This window comes from Rhizophagus irregularis, chromosome 26 (assembly GCF_026210795.1).
Source record: "Rhizophagus irregularis chromosome 26, complete sequence".
Taxonomy (NCBI): domain Eukaryota; kingdom Fungi; phylum Glomeromycota; class Glomeromycetes; order Glomerales; family Glomeraceae; genus Rhizophagus; species Rhizophagus irregularis.
The window spans coordinates 1349455-1362245 of record NC_089454.1 but is presented as its reverse complement, the minus strand read 5'-3'; the positions used below and the strand labels follow the sequence as shown (position 1 = coordinate 1362245).

At 29.3% G+C, this 12791-nt stretch overlaps 4 protein-coding genes across 5 annotated transcripts; 1 reads left to right on the top strand and 3 right to left on the bottom strand.

Annotated features, from left to right (window-relative positions):
• Positions 1–1906: 1906 nt before the first annotated feature.
• On the bottom strand, positions 1907–3384 carry OCT59_017470 (uncharacterized protein). 2 transcript variants are annotated; one of them, XM_066137511.1, is made up of 6 exons: positions 3169–3384; positions 2968–3090; positions 2717–2778; positions 2488–2631; positions 2368–2399; positions 1912–2287 (listed from the first exon to the last, which is right to left on the bottom strand). In XM_066137511.1, the coding sequence occupies exons 1-6, from the start codon at positions 3263–3265 to the stop codon at positions 2143–2145; spliced, it is 603 nt and encodes a 200-aa protein (XP_066004089.1). In that variant the 5' UTR covers positions 3266–3384; the 3' UTR covers positions 1912–2142. The 2 variants fall into 2 exon arrangements, with proteins under 2 accessions (XP_025178878.1, XP_066004089.1); XM_025317119.2 differs by having other exon boundaries at positions 1907–2287; positions 2968–3384.
• Position 3385: 1 nt separating this feature from the next.
• On the bottom strand, positions 3386–4886 carry OCT59_017469 (uncharacterized protein). The gene is made up of 3 exons (XM_066137510.1): positions 4591–4886; positions 4427–4519; positions 3386–4352 (listed from the first exon to the last, which is right to left on the bottom strand). Exons 1-3 carry the CDS (start codon positions 4817–4819, stop codon positions 3499–3501), a joined length of 1176 nt encoding a protein of 391 aa, XP_066004088.1. The 5' UTR covers positions 4820–4886; the 3' UTR covers positions 3386–3498.
• Positions 4887–5148: 262 nt separating this feature from the next.
• OCT59_017468 (uncharacterized protein) lies at positions 5149–7500 on the bottom strand. The gene is made up of 5 exons (XM_025317117.2): positions 7211–7500; positions 6087–6984; positions 5910–6019; positions 5586–5827; positions 5149–5382 (listed from the first exon to the last, which is right to left on the bottom strand). Exons 1-4 carry the CDS (start codon positions 7388–7390, stop codon positions 5594–5596), a joined length of 1422 nt encoding a protein of 473 aa, XP_025178875.1. The 5' UTR covers positions 7391–7500; the 3' UTR covers positions 5149–5382; positions 5586–5593.
• Positions 7501–7730: 230 nt separating this feature from the next.
• On the top strand, positions 7731–12579 carry OCT59_017467 (Isoleucine--tRNA ligase cytoplasmic; the record flags this gene model as incomplete). Its single annotated transcript, XM_025317116.2, has 20 exons — positions 7731–7746; positions 7831–8006; positions 8094–8207; positions 8274–8580; positions 8656–8942; positions 9025–9240; positions 9305–9396; positions 9500–9598; positions 9675–9801; positions 9897–10063; positions 10146–10337; positions 10409–10492; positions 10560–10704; positions 10785–10902; positions 10979–11148; positions 11225–11446; positions 11528–11611; positions 11688–12062; positions 12145–12327; positions 12398–12579. 20 exons carry the CDS (start codon positions 7731–7733, stop codon positions 12440–12442), a joined length of 3219 nt encoding a protein of 1072 aa, XP_025178874.1. The 3' UTR covers positions 12443–12579.
• Positions 12580–12791: the final 212 nt, after the last annotated feature.

Sequence of the window (12791 nt, the reverse complement as noted above, 5' to 3'; positions counted from 1 at the left end):
TAAAGGTAAACTTAAATAAATATTTTCTCCAATTACTAATATTGATTTCTTTTCTATTGGCTATTCTTTAAGTGCATACTCTCCTTAACTGTATGTACATGGCCAGGCCTCAAATGCGTATACTTATAGAGGTGTAACTGTATTTTGTATTTTTTTTTACTAATTGATTTTTGATAAAATTTACTATATATAATCACCACTGGATATAACGAACCTGCTGTTCCAAGCGTTTTAGTTTAGTATATGGTGAATTCAATATATGATATTTATATCATATACCGAACTGTTTAGTATATGAATTTTATCCAATTAAATTATAGCAGCATATACTGTAATATTTAAAGTTCAGATGATTACATGACAGATAACACTATATTTTATTTAAAATTTATGTGTTCATCAATTTTTTAAGTATTTACCAGCTATTTAAATGAAAATTTTATCTGATACTAGCAGAAATAATTTTTTCGGTAATCTATTCTTTTATATTACTAATTAAAATCACGTGATAGTTCGGTATACTAAATATGTAACTAATATACTTGGGCTGGCTAAAATAAGTTCGGATGTGGTATATAGTAATTTATTATGTGATTTCATTATATCCAGTGCAATTAATTATAAAAAAATCAGTTTTGTGAAACTTGGTTCAATACAACAAGTTTACAGTACAAACAGGTTCGTTATAACCAGTGGTGACTGTACTTACAAAAAAATTCAATACTAATATAAAATGTAGATTATCACAATTTTATATAATTAAATAAATATATAAAGATTTATTATATACAGTCGGCCCCTTTATAGTCATACTTCTTGGGACTGAAAAAAAGGGTGTGATTATAAAAAAAGTTATATGTTGTGACTATAGAGGAAGTTTTTCTAATATATTTATTAGTACATTAGGTCAAAACATGATGTGCTTATAAAGGGGAATTTTATATGATGTGATTATATGGGAGGTGACTATATAGGAAGTCGACTGTACTTAAAAATAATAGTAATATTAAATTGCTTAAGTAGTTTGAAAGTAGTTTATTAAAAATTGATAAATTTCATTTATAATAACTAATCTTTTAGCTAAGTTTAATTAATGAAGTTAAACAATTTAACTGAGAAATCAATATTTTTAATTATTACTAGGAATTGGATTCAAAACTGATTCAGTTATAAAGTAGTTTGAAGCAATTATATATTTTGAAGATTATTTGGTTTTATTGGCATCAATTTTTAGGTAAAGTTACTTATTAGAGTAAAGTAATTTGAATCATCTGTATTTAATAATTTCAAAAATTATTCAAATCACTTTTAAACTATTTAATATTTTTAAAAAATAACAACTTATTTTATTATAAAATTACTTATTTATAAATACATAATATTTATTTAATATTTATAGTATATATCTTATTAAATTACACTAAATTTATTAAATTTCATTTAATTTATTGATTACATTTATTAATATTTCATAAAGAATATTTAGCAAATTTTTACAATTAACTTATTTTTGGGTAATATACAATTATAATGTTGCTTATTTTTAGTATTTACAAACAAATGCAGTAATAAAATTCTATTATAATATATAGAATCCTTTAATTCCACATAATTAACAATAATTATAACTATTCAATTAATTATAATACATTAAATTAAACAAAAAAACTTCTTTAAATCTATATAGTATAAAAAATAAAATCTATTATTATACATTTTAAATTATTATAATTGTAATAATTTATAAACTGCAGCAGGTAACATCTTTATTTTTTAAAACTAAAGTAGCATCTTAAACTATTAATAATAATATGCAAACATTATAACCTATAAAATTTTTTACTTATATACAAAGTTTAGGGTTGTTGATTTATAGGTAAATTTAAAGCTTGGCCAAGATTAAAATCACAGTTACGTAAAATAATTATTTAAATTTATTTCATTAAAATGTAATTTTATTACACAAATATATAATAGAATTTTATGTGGCTTATTTTCAGTTAATAAACATAACTATATAAGCTGTTCGAATTTACAAAGCGGCTAGATACTACAATGAGGTCAATATAAATAAGCTTTTGACTAATCAACTTTTTATTTCACATTTCACCTACATTAAAGAATAGTTTTAGTTCATTATATTTATCTGTCTTCGGCCCATTCATTCTCCTTTCGAATCTGCTCTTCCTCTTCGGGAGTAAAATCATTGACTATATTAAACGTATTGCGAATCTCCTCGGGAGATTTGCCTTTGATCATGTTGGCGACAGTTTTACAACCAATATCCCTAAAAATTTAAATAAAAGGATTATTACTAAAAGATTCATTAATTTATTAATACGTAGCAAAAAAAAAAAAGAAATTTACAATAATGGCTTGATATCCAGATAATTAGCAGCCTAATAATTTTGATTTTGAATAAAACATAAATTAACAATAATATAAAACTTGAAAACTGCTTTTCATCGTTAAAAATAAATTTTTTACCAAAATAATCTCGAAGAGCATGTCTTGTTCAACATTTAAAAACCTTTGGTCCCAGTCATCAATTTCAGTATTTCTTCTGCGAGAGTCATCGTCATCATTGGTGGGTTGAGGGTCGTTTACGTGGTGTTGACACCATTCCAGGACCTAGACAAAAAATACAAATTTATTAATCATTTTATACAACGACTCAACATAAAAAACAAACACTTTAGTTTATGAATAGAATTACCTTTTTTAGGACTTTTTCATTGACGTTAGGAAGCGGAATGGATTGATCGGTTTCGCCAACGTCTATCATAAAATAGTAAGGTAAACGCGTTAAATGTTAGGGTATACGCGCAAGTAGAATCCTGTTATTTTAACAAACAAGATCTTAAACCAACATTAAAGATATATTACTAAAGTAATATATAGAAAGGAAGTTTATATTCCTTTCACTTATATTATAATTTACACATATTTAACTATTACAGAAATTACCTTCAATCATGTTCTTAAGTAAGATGGAACGACTTGCTACCGGTATTTCAACTTTGAATTCAACATCGTCACAACTTTTCAAAGTTACCTTCTTGCCTTCGCTGCTTTCACTGGTCATTTTTACTAATTGTATTTAAGATTTCTTTACTTGTTTGAGTGATTAATTATTTTAAGGCGAAATATTAAAAGTTGTGTGTTTACTTTTTGAGAAGCTTGCTATTTCTACTCTATAAAGATAGAACGTAAGCTGTACATGATCTGACACGAAATTACCAACAAATTTCCGCGGATTACACATAGTTCTAGTTCTTTCTTTCTTAGTCGTAATCTTCCGCAGCTCATACAGCTGCCGGACTTTATCTTCCTATTTAAATTTACAATTTTGGAACAACCAATAATGATATGACTTTTATGATGTGGTTTATGAATGATGTGCTGTAATTATTATTTATAAATCATCAAATATGATTAATATATATTAAATAATTATGAAAGTTTATATTAGAATTATAACATATTGCGCAAAATACACTAATAATGAGGTTGCGTTTGACCCCAATGATGTGAAGATTGTGGAGGATATTCTCGATATATATTAGAATTGTTAGAATTTGGATATGTATCATAAGACAATATGGGCGATTGGTTGGAAGGAAAAGGATAACTATCAGGTGGATACGAAGGTGAAGTAGTCGAATATGAGTTATATGCATTGTGATAAGAAGATTGCGACGAAAGGGGATAAGAAAATTGTTGTTGTGGCGGTATTCCGGGCGGAGAAGGTGGTAATGAACGCTCATTAGGACTTGTGGGTCGTGAACTGTATCCTTGATAAGGTCCCATTGGATAAGGTTGCGGCGGATTCGGTGGACGCATTGGACTGTAGTAATAGTCTTGACCAGGTTGAGATCCGAGTGGAAAATGTGGGGTTGATTGTTTTATTGGATCAGCTTCTACAACATCTTCTTCGAATTCAGCAAATTTTGGAACATTTTGATCCCTAAAACCACTTATTCGTTGTTCTGAACGGAAGTCTTCACTTTTGCTATCATCAAATGACGACGATTCTTCTGATTTTCTTCTTCGTTTATTCATAATTCTCCCTACAAAAAAACTTATTGTAGCTAAACCAGAACTTACAAGACATGCAATCACCAGGTAATACGCGATATCAAATTCTGCTAAATAAACGGATCCAGCTTTATTGTTTATAGGTTTAACAATTCCATTATTAAACAAGATAAAATCTACTATAAACGCAAAAAGAACGAAAACAAAAGCAAGAGCAGAACTCTGTGCTGCTACTCTTATGAGGCCTCTATCTCGATTTTTGCGCGTATGCGCAAATGCACCAACGCACGTTACGATAGATAATGTAATTAATGCTATACATATGTAAATTATTTTTTTTGTTATTTTTTCTCAAGAGAGTCGACAATTAATGATCATTAAAGCTTACCAACTATATGAACCACGGTCAAATAGCTTAATGCTATGTTCACAGCACCAGGTAAGTCAGGAGCCAAATTAGGATTTAGTGAAGTGCTCGCATCTAATTTTCAAATCTAATATTTAGAAAAATACTTGATATCACACTCGAATAAAGAAAAAAATTGTGCTCACCAAAAGCAAACCCTATTTTTGGTGATGTACATCTTTTTGATTCGCCACTATTTTGTGCGCAATATCCCCATAATCCAATTGTTAATTCTTCAGAAGTACTCTTCCGTAATATTTTTACGAAATGTAATGTTTTGATGATTGGCGTTATAAGGTTTACTATTAAAAGTAAACCAAAAGAAATAATAGTCAAGATCGTTCCCGGAGTTGCTTCGCGACCAGTATAAGTCATAATTGTTAAGATTTAATAAAATATCACTTAATTAACCTTGTCGAGGAAAAGTCCAAATTGCCTTCTTGAGTGATCGGCTGTGATAGGAAGGACAACACCAGTGGTACCGACAAAAGTTTCGGGTTCACGTGATTTGGACGTATTGTCACGTGAATTTGACTTTGACTAAGAAAATAAAGTTTATCAATAATCCAGGCAAAGTAGATCAGTCCCTGCAGCGTCCTGTCTGTTTCTAAAAATAGATTTTTCACCGATATCATCCAACCGTGTCTTCATTTTTATTAAGATATTAAATTAACAAAAAAAAAGCATTTGAAAAATTTTGATTTAAATATGCTAAAATTTAGATAAACTAGAAGTTGAGATCTAATGTATACAAAAGATCTATACAGTCGAAATCGCTACTTATTTTTATTGACCATTTATTTTCTCATCCCCATTTTTAATAATCTACTGTATTACAATATATTAAATGATAATATTTTTTGTTAATATTAAAATTAATGTAATAATATATAATCATATATATACAAAATAATATATACTGCAAAGAGCCAAAGGACCTATATTAGAAAAGATTGGTGGAATAAGTTAATTACTTTATATTACTGTTATATTTGTTTAAATGACTTTTCACATCAGAATAATATAACACCGGATAGGTTTATTTCACCATTGTTAATTGCTCAGTAGAGGGAGACCTTTAAATCATCATTTGATAAATTTATTATGGAAAAAAGAAGAAAAGAACTTGTAAATTACATACCATTATTCTTATGATTTGGCAGGAGGACGAGTAGACATATTGCGTGCGTTTCTACTTGCACGCTGTGAGTTTATACCATTGTGAGAATAAGAATTGCGATGATATTCATATCGACGTGAATCATGATATTTTGCTTTTCTTTCTTCAACAACAACATGTCCAAAATTCGGGACATCAATTTCTTTTTGATTGAGAGCCTGTTGGTAAGCTTCTTGATTGCCAAATTCTACAAATGCACATGACTTGAAAAAATTCAAAAATAAATTTTTAGGTAAACATTTGTGGTCATAAATGAACCGACACAACCAAATTATCCATTGTTACCTTTGCTATAACAACATCCACATTTTTTACAGCTCCAAATTTTGAAAATGCTTTCTCAAGCGTCGTTCTGTTCATTCCATCGATGATTCCTTTGACATATAATGAAAATTCTAAATAGAAATAAAGTTAAGTAAACGCTTATGTATAGATAAATGCAAGTTTAAAAGTATTAAATACCTTTATTATTGACAGTATTACCGCTGTTTCTTGTGTTCTGATCTCTCTGATCTCTCTGATCTCTCTGATCTCTCTGGTCTCTCTGGTCTCTCTGGTCTCTCTGGTCACGATGTTCACGATTTGATTGTTGAGATTGTGTCCTTGTTAACGGTGGCTGAACAACTCGTCCTTTAGATTCTGCTGCAAGCTGAGAATTACTCCACTTTTGGGAATCACTAGCAGCCAAATTAGCCCACGTAGAATGCTTCGATGGTGACCGTGATTCTGTAGGTGAAATTGTCTGATTGGTAGCATTTGAAGATGTAGTTGCCAACTTTTCAGTTTGTACATTGATCGGACTTGGCTGGACTTTTGAACGAACATCTGATAAATTAGAGTTTTCAATTTCGGTAGAATTTTCATCTACAACTTGATTTATTGAATCTTCTGTCGGGGACTTGGCTAAAGATGGAGTTTCCGTTTTTGTAGGCGGGATATCGGGGACATTGTCTTCGATTACTTTTGATTCTCGACTTGACTCTTGAGCCGATTCTTCATTAAGAGTCCCTGTAGATGAAACCGTATCTTCTCCATTAGCTGATTTTTCTTCATTTAATGTGGACAAACCATCTTCAATATACGATGGTTCTTGATCTATTGATTGTTGTTTAATAACATTGATATTTTCATCTTTCAAATAACGAAATATATCACTTAAAACGTAATATCTGTCATTGTCATCCGTATGTTTGACAAGAATAACGGTACGAACAAACTTTTTATAAGCTTCGCCTTTATTGGAAATTTCTCCAATAACTTGAATAACCACTTTGCCGTCAAGAAAATCCAGACTATCAACATTAATGATTTTTATCAATGTGTCTTTTAATTGCATTTCGGTAATATTTTTTTTGATTTCCTAATATAAAAATTTTATTAATTAAGAAAAATTTTTTGTTAAAATTGAAAAAATCTCTAATTAAAAAACTTTTTCGCATATTCATATTGAGGCTCTTAAAGGCTTTTAATAACTTGAATAAAATTATGACCATTATAGGAAGGTAACATGGTTTAGAAATACTAATTAAATATTTAAAAAATATAGAAATAAACTATTTTCTATAATGTTCTTTAACAAAGTATACCTGCTCTCCTTGACATATTTTAACTTCTTCGCCCTCCAAGCCACGAATAAGACTTGATTGCTTGTCATAAAATTGAAACAAAGTCTCAGGATTCTCTCGTAAGTGATTACAGTACTCTCGTACAAAAAGCCAACCAACTTCTTGCGCCGAACGGTTAGAATTATCATTTGCAGTAGACATTGTTTCCCAATAGAACTAAATAAAACTTGGTCTTTATTCCTGAGTAAAAAGTATAAAAAAGCACTCAAATTCAAAAGGAATCAAGCAAAAAAAAAATCAATGAAATTTAATAAAAATCTGATTAGTGACTCTCGTTTGACAAATTTGTAAGCAGTTAGTTTTGCCGGATTATTACACGTGACACCTGCGGTAAGCCGTAAGCTGCGGATTTATTAAGTTACATAGTCAAAGTGAGTCAAATGCCAGCACTATCTAACAAAGGAAAGATATACAATTTTTTTTTTCGAATATAAATTAATAAAATGATCAAATATTTTTGGCCAAAAGTTTTCGCAAAAAAATGTCCCAGACAGACGGTAATTTTAATAAAATGCAAAAATATTGTCTTTTAAAACTGTTAAGGCCTTTTAAGAAAGTTTAAGACAAATTTACTTTTATAGGCCAGTTTAATTTTCCAAAAGAAGAAGAAAAAATCCTAGAATTTTGGCGTGAAATTGATGCTTTCAGAACACAAATTCGATTATCCGAAGGAAAGCCTTCCTTTTCTTTCTATGATGGACCTCCTTTCGCAACTGGATTGCCCCACTATGGGCATTTGTTAGCAGGCACAATAAAGGTATTTATTTAAGCAAGCGCGACGTGTTTTAGAAGGATCAAAGCTTGTAGAAATGAGTAAAAATTGATTCTCCATTAATTGAAATAGGACATTGTGACCAGATACGCTTCATTAACAGGACATTATGTTGAGCGCCGATTTGGTTGGGATTGCCATGGGCTTCCAGTCGAACATGAAATAGATAAAACTTTTAACATTAAGGTATAAGGAACAACCTAAAATCATGCTTATTATTACTTATATATTTATATCAAAATATCGTTACAGGGGAAAGATGATGTTTTGGCGATGGGTATAGATAAATATAATTACGAGTGCAGAAGCATTGTCATGCGGTATGCTGATGCTTGGCGAGAAACAGTAGAACGCATTGGTCGATGGATTGATTTTGATAATGATTATAAGACTCTTAATACATCTTTTATGGAAAGTGTTTGGTGGGTTTTCAGCCAACTTTATAAGAAAGATCAAGTATATCGTGGAGTTAGAATTATGCCTTTTTCTACTGCTTGTACAACTCCGATTGCAAATTTTGAGGCTGCTCAAAATTACAAGGATGTTAATGATCCTGCAAGTAAGATCTATTTTTCCCCCTTATATAACCTAATTATCTTTATAATATATATGCGAATTATCATCTATTTCTTAGTTGTCGTTTCTTTTCCATTGGTTAATGAGCCTGAGACTTTATTACTTGCCTGGACAACAACTCCGTGGACCTTACCTAGCAATTTAGCACTTTGTACACATCCTGAATATGAGTATATTAAAATCAAGGATGAGCTGTCCGGACGAACATATGTACTTTTAGAAAAATGTTTGAATGTGTTATATAAGGATCCGAAAAAAGCAAAATATACTATAGAACAAAGGTTCTTTGGTAAAGACATGAAAGGATGGGAATATATTCCAATATTTGACTATTTTGTTTCCCAGGTATAAAAATTTAATATTCTTATTATCTATCTTAGATTTATAGAAATTTAATTGCTTATGTTATTACCATGTTAACATATAGTTTAAAGGTAGAGGGTTTATTGTTTTAAATGATACATATGTTACGGATGATAGTGGAACAGGAATTGTGCACCAAGCTCCAGCATTTGGCGAAGAGGATTACCGTATATGCCTCGAAAATAAAATTATTACTGAAGATGGGTTCCTTCCGTGCCCAGTTGATGAACAAGGTCGTTTCACTCAAGAAGTGGCCGATTTTGCCGGAATCTACGTTAAAGTACGTGTAATTATAAAGTATAAACCTAGAATAATGAAAATAATAACTATTTAATCCCTACTAGGAAGCAGATAAAAACATCCAAAAAATTTTGAAACAAAAAAACCGGTTAATTATTCAATCTCAATTGAAACATAGTTATCCTTTTTGCTGGCGGTAAGTAAGGAGTATTTAGGAATCATACGTGATATTCATACTTTAAGCTGTTTCTTAACTTTTTGGTGTTCGAATTAGATTGGTAACGCTTATAAAAATTTAGTTCAGATACGCCGTTGATATACAAAGCTGTTCCTTCGTGGTTTGTTAGAGTCAAACCAATCATAGACAAATTACTAAAAAATAATAAAGAAAGTTATTGGTGAGTTAAGTATATTAGCAAAAATTTATAAATCTAATTAATTCATGATAGTCTAATGCTTTTTTGTTTCATTCAGGGTCCCTGAAGCTATTAAAGAAAAGCGATTTGTTAACTGGATCACAAATGCACGTGACTGGAACGTTTCTAGAAATCGTTATTGGGGTACTCCGATTCCTCTTTGGGTTAGCGATGACTATGAAGAGGTAAATGTACCAATTTTTTTTTTTGCTTTTTTTAAAACTTTCGTGCTTATCTCTCATCAAAATGTTTCTAACATCACTTATTCCATTATTCATAGATTGTTTGTATTGGTTCGTTAGCAGAATTAGAAGAATTGTCCGGATGTGATAAATTAACTGATATTCATCGTGAAAAGGTTGATCAAATAACTATTCCTTCGAAAAAAGGAAAAGGTCAACTGAAAAGAGTAGAAGAAGTTTTTGACTGTTGGTTTGAATCTGGCAGGTTTGAAGGATTTTTATAAAGTTACTTTTCGCAGAATTTTACTGAAGTGTTTTATTTTACTAATAATGTTTATGAAAAAAAGCATGCCGTATGCACAATGTCATTACCCTTTTGAAAATAAAGAAAGATTCGAATCCTCTTTTCCCGCTGACTTTATTGCAGAAGGTTTAGATCAAACACGAGGATGGTTTTATACTCTTATGGTATTATCAACGCATTTGTTTGATAAACCTGCATTTAAAAATTTGATCGTTAATGGTTTGGTCTTAGCATCGTATGTACTCTTTTTATATTACTAGGAATTGTGGAAATTTTAGTTAATTATTTTTTTTTTTTTATTTACAGTGATGGGAAGAAAATGAGCAAAAGTCTCAAAAACTATCCTGATCCCATGTTTATCATTAATGCTTATGGTGCTGATGCATTAAGGTTTGGGTTTAAAAAACCTGTGTATATAAAATTTACATATATTGATATACTATGTTTTATTATGAAGGTTATATCTTATTAACTCTCCAGTAGTCCGTGCTGAACCATTGAGATTTAAAGAAGATGGAGTTAAAGAAGTAATTTCAAAAATATTTTTGCCTTGGTATAATGCCTATAGATTTTTCATATCACAGGTGGCCCTTCTTCAAAAGGTTGGTTTGATCTGATTCGATAATGAAAAATAATTTGAATACTTATTTATATCTAATAATTAAATTTTCATTATGTACAGGAATCAGGCATAGAATTTCTTTACAATCCATTAGCAAAGAAATCAACAAATGTTATGGATAAATGGATTTTAGCATGTTCGCAAAGTCTGATAAAATTTGTGAGAGAAGAAATGAAAGGTAAAGAAAATTTTCATTTTTCTTCATTTCAAAAGTAATATATTATTTCATGTTACAAGTTATTATTCATTACTAGCATATCGTTTATACACGGTTGTGCCTCGGCTACTTGGTTTGATTGAACAGCTGACAAACTGGTATGTTAGATTTAACCGCAAGCGCCTGAAAGGAGAAAATGGCCCTGAAGATACTATAGATGCTCTCAACACACTTTATGAAGTATTATTTACGTTATGTCGTTCTATGGTAAAAAATTTAATCAATACACAAACCTTAGTCTTTGCTTAATTAAAAATTAAAAAAAACAATTTTTTTTTTATAGTCTGCATTTACTCCTTTCCTTACCGAATATATGTACCAAAGATTACAGAAATATTTTCCATCATCCGGTACTAATGAGGAAGTTCGTTCAGTGCATTTCTTATCATTTCCAGAAATTCGAGAAGAATATTTTGACTTAGAGATTGAAAGAATTGTTTCACGTATGCAAGCAGTTATTGAAATGGGTCGCTATATCCGCGAGAAAAATAATATTGGTCTTAAGGTTTGAAATTTTTTGTATATTATACCTTCGCAAAAATTAATTAAATATTTATTTACAAACTTTATTTATTGCATCATATAGACACCATTAAAAGAACTGATTGTCATCCATTCAGACTCTCAATATCATTCTGATATCCTCTCATTGAAAAATTATATTATTGAGGTATCAATTAAATTCAATATATTTATTAAAAAAAATCGGTGCATTTACTTATAATGATTTCTAAATAATTAATAAGGAACTGAATGTTAAAAATCTTGTCGTCACATCTGAAGAAGATAAATTTGGTATTAAATATCGAGCAGAAGCAGACTGGAAAGTATTAGGTCAGAAACTGAAGAAAGATGCTGTAAAGATTAAAGAAGCTTTGCCTAAATTGACTTCTGAACAAGTCAAAGAGTTTGTTAAAAATGGAGAGATTACAATTAATGGGATCAAAATTTTTGAAGAGGACTTACAAGTAGTCAGATACTTTGAGGATGCTAATAGTCATTATGAAACAAATAACAATAAAGATGTTTTGATCCTTTTGGATATCCAAGTTTATCAAGATTTGCAGGAAGAAGGATATGCACGAGAAATTGTAAATCGTGTGCAAAGACTCAGGAAAAAGGTAAAATGATAATTATTTATTAATAAAATTTAATATTCTTTATAATAAATATATAATATTTTACCGGTTAATAATTTTACAGGCAGGGTTGCAACCTATCGATCCAATTTTAATGTATTATAAACTTACAAAGGATACTGAAAATCGGATTGAAAAAGTTCTACAATCTCAATCAGATTTTATTGTTAAAGTTTTGAAACGTCCTCTTTTACCTATTTCTGAAAAGTCTGAAAGTAGTGAAATTATTATAGAAGAAGAACAAGAGGTAAATATGATGATTAATTTATTTGATTTGTACTTATTATTAACCATATATTATTTTTTCATGTTATTAGGTTAATGAATCAACTTTTATTTTATTTTTTATTAAAGATTGGTAATATTTTTAAATATAAAAGCAACCAGTATTTAAATCCATCCATCGTAATGTAATTTTTACTTACCATTTAATGATGTGTCACTATCCATTGGAATATAATAAATATAATATTTTAAATAGTTGATTAAAAATTTTTAAAAAATTAAGATTTTTACAATAATTATAAATGATTTTAAAATATTAAAAAATCACCGAAAATACTTGTAGTATTCTTTATTAAATAATTTTTTTATTTTGATTTATACAAAAATGCATAAAATACAATATGTAAAAAAGTCTATCTATATTATGCAAGACTTATAAATAAAATCCAATAAAATTATGCAGATTTTTATGGACTAATATTGCAG

What these genes read in the sequence shown, in the direction of transcription:
- OCT59_017468 (XM_025317117.2), bottom strand. Translation starts at nt 7,390, where the DNA reads ATGTCTACTGCAAATGATAATTCTAACCGTTCGGCGCAAGAAGTTGGT. An exon ending in AAATATGTCAAGGAGAGCAG is followed by an intron (nt 6,985 to 7,210) that starts GTATACTTTGTT and finishes TTTTTATATTAG; the next exon opens with GAAATCAAAAAAAATATTAC. An exon ending in TAATACTGTCAATAATAAAG is followed by an intron (nt 6,020 to 6,086) that starts GTATTTAATACT and finishes ATTTCTATTTAG; the next exon opens with AATTTTCATTATATGTCAAA.
- OCT59_017469 (XM_066137510.1), bottom strand. Translation starts at nt 4,819, where the DNA reads ATGACTTATACTGGTCGCGAAGCAACTCCGGGAACGATCTTGACTATT. An exon ending in AAAAATAGGGTTTGCTTTTG is followed by an intron (nt 4,520 to 4,590) that starts GTGAGCACAATT and finishes TTTGAAAATTAG; the next exon opens with ATGCGAGCACTTCACTAAAT. An exon ending in GACCGTGGTTCATATAGTTG is followed by an intron (nt 4,353 to 4,426) that starts GTAAGCTTTAAT and finishes ACATATGTATAG; the next exon opens with CATTAATTACATTATCTATC.
- OCT59_017470 (XM_066137511.1), bottom strand. Translation starts at nt 3,265, where the DNA reads ATGTGTAATCCGCGGAAATTTGTTGGTAATTTCGTGTCAGATCATGTA. An exon ending in AATAGCAAGCTTCTCAAAAA is followed by an intron (nt 3,091 to 3,168) that starts GTAAACACACAA and finishes AAATACAATTAG; the next exon opens with TAAAAATGACCAGTGAAAGC. An exon ending in TGCTCTTCGAGATTATTTTG is followed by an intron (nt 2,400 to 2,487) that starts GTAAAAAATTTA and finishes CAAAATTATTAG; the next exon opens with GCTGCTAATTATCTGGATAT.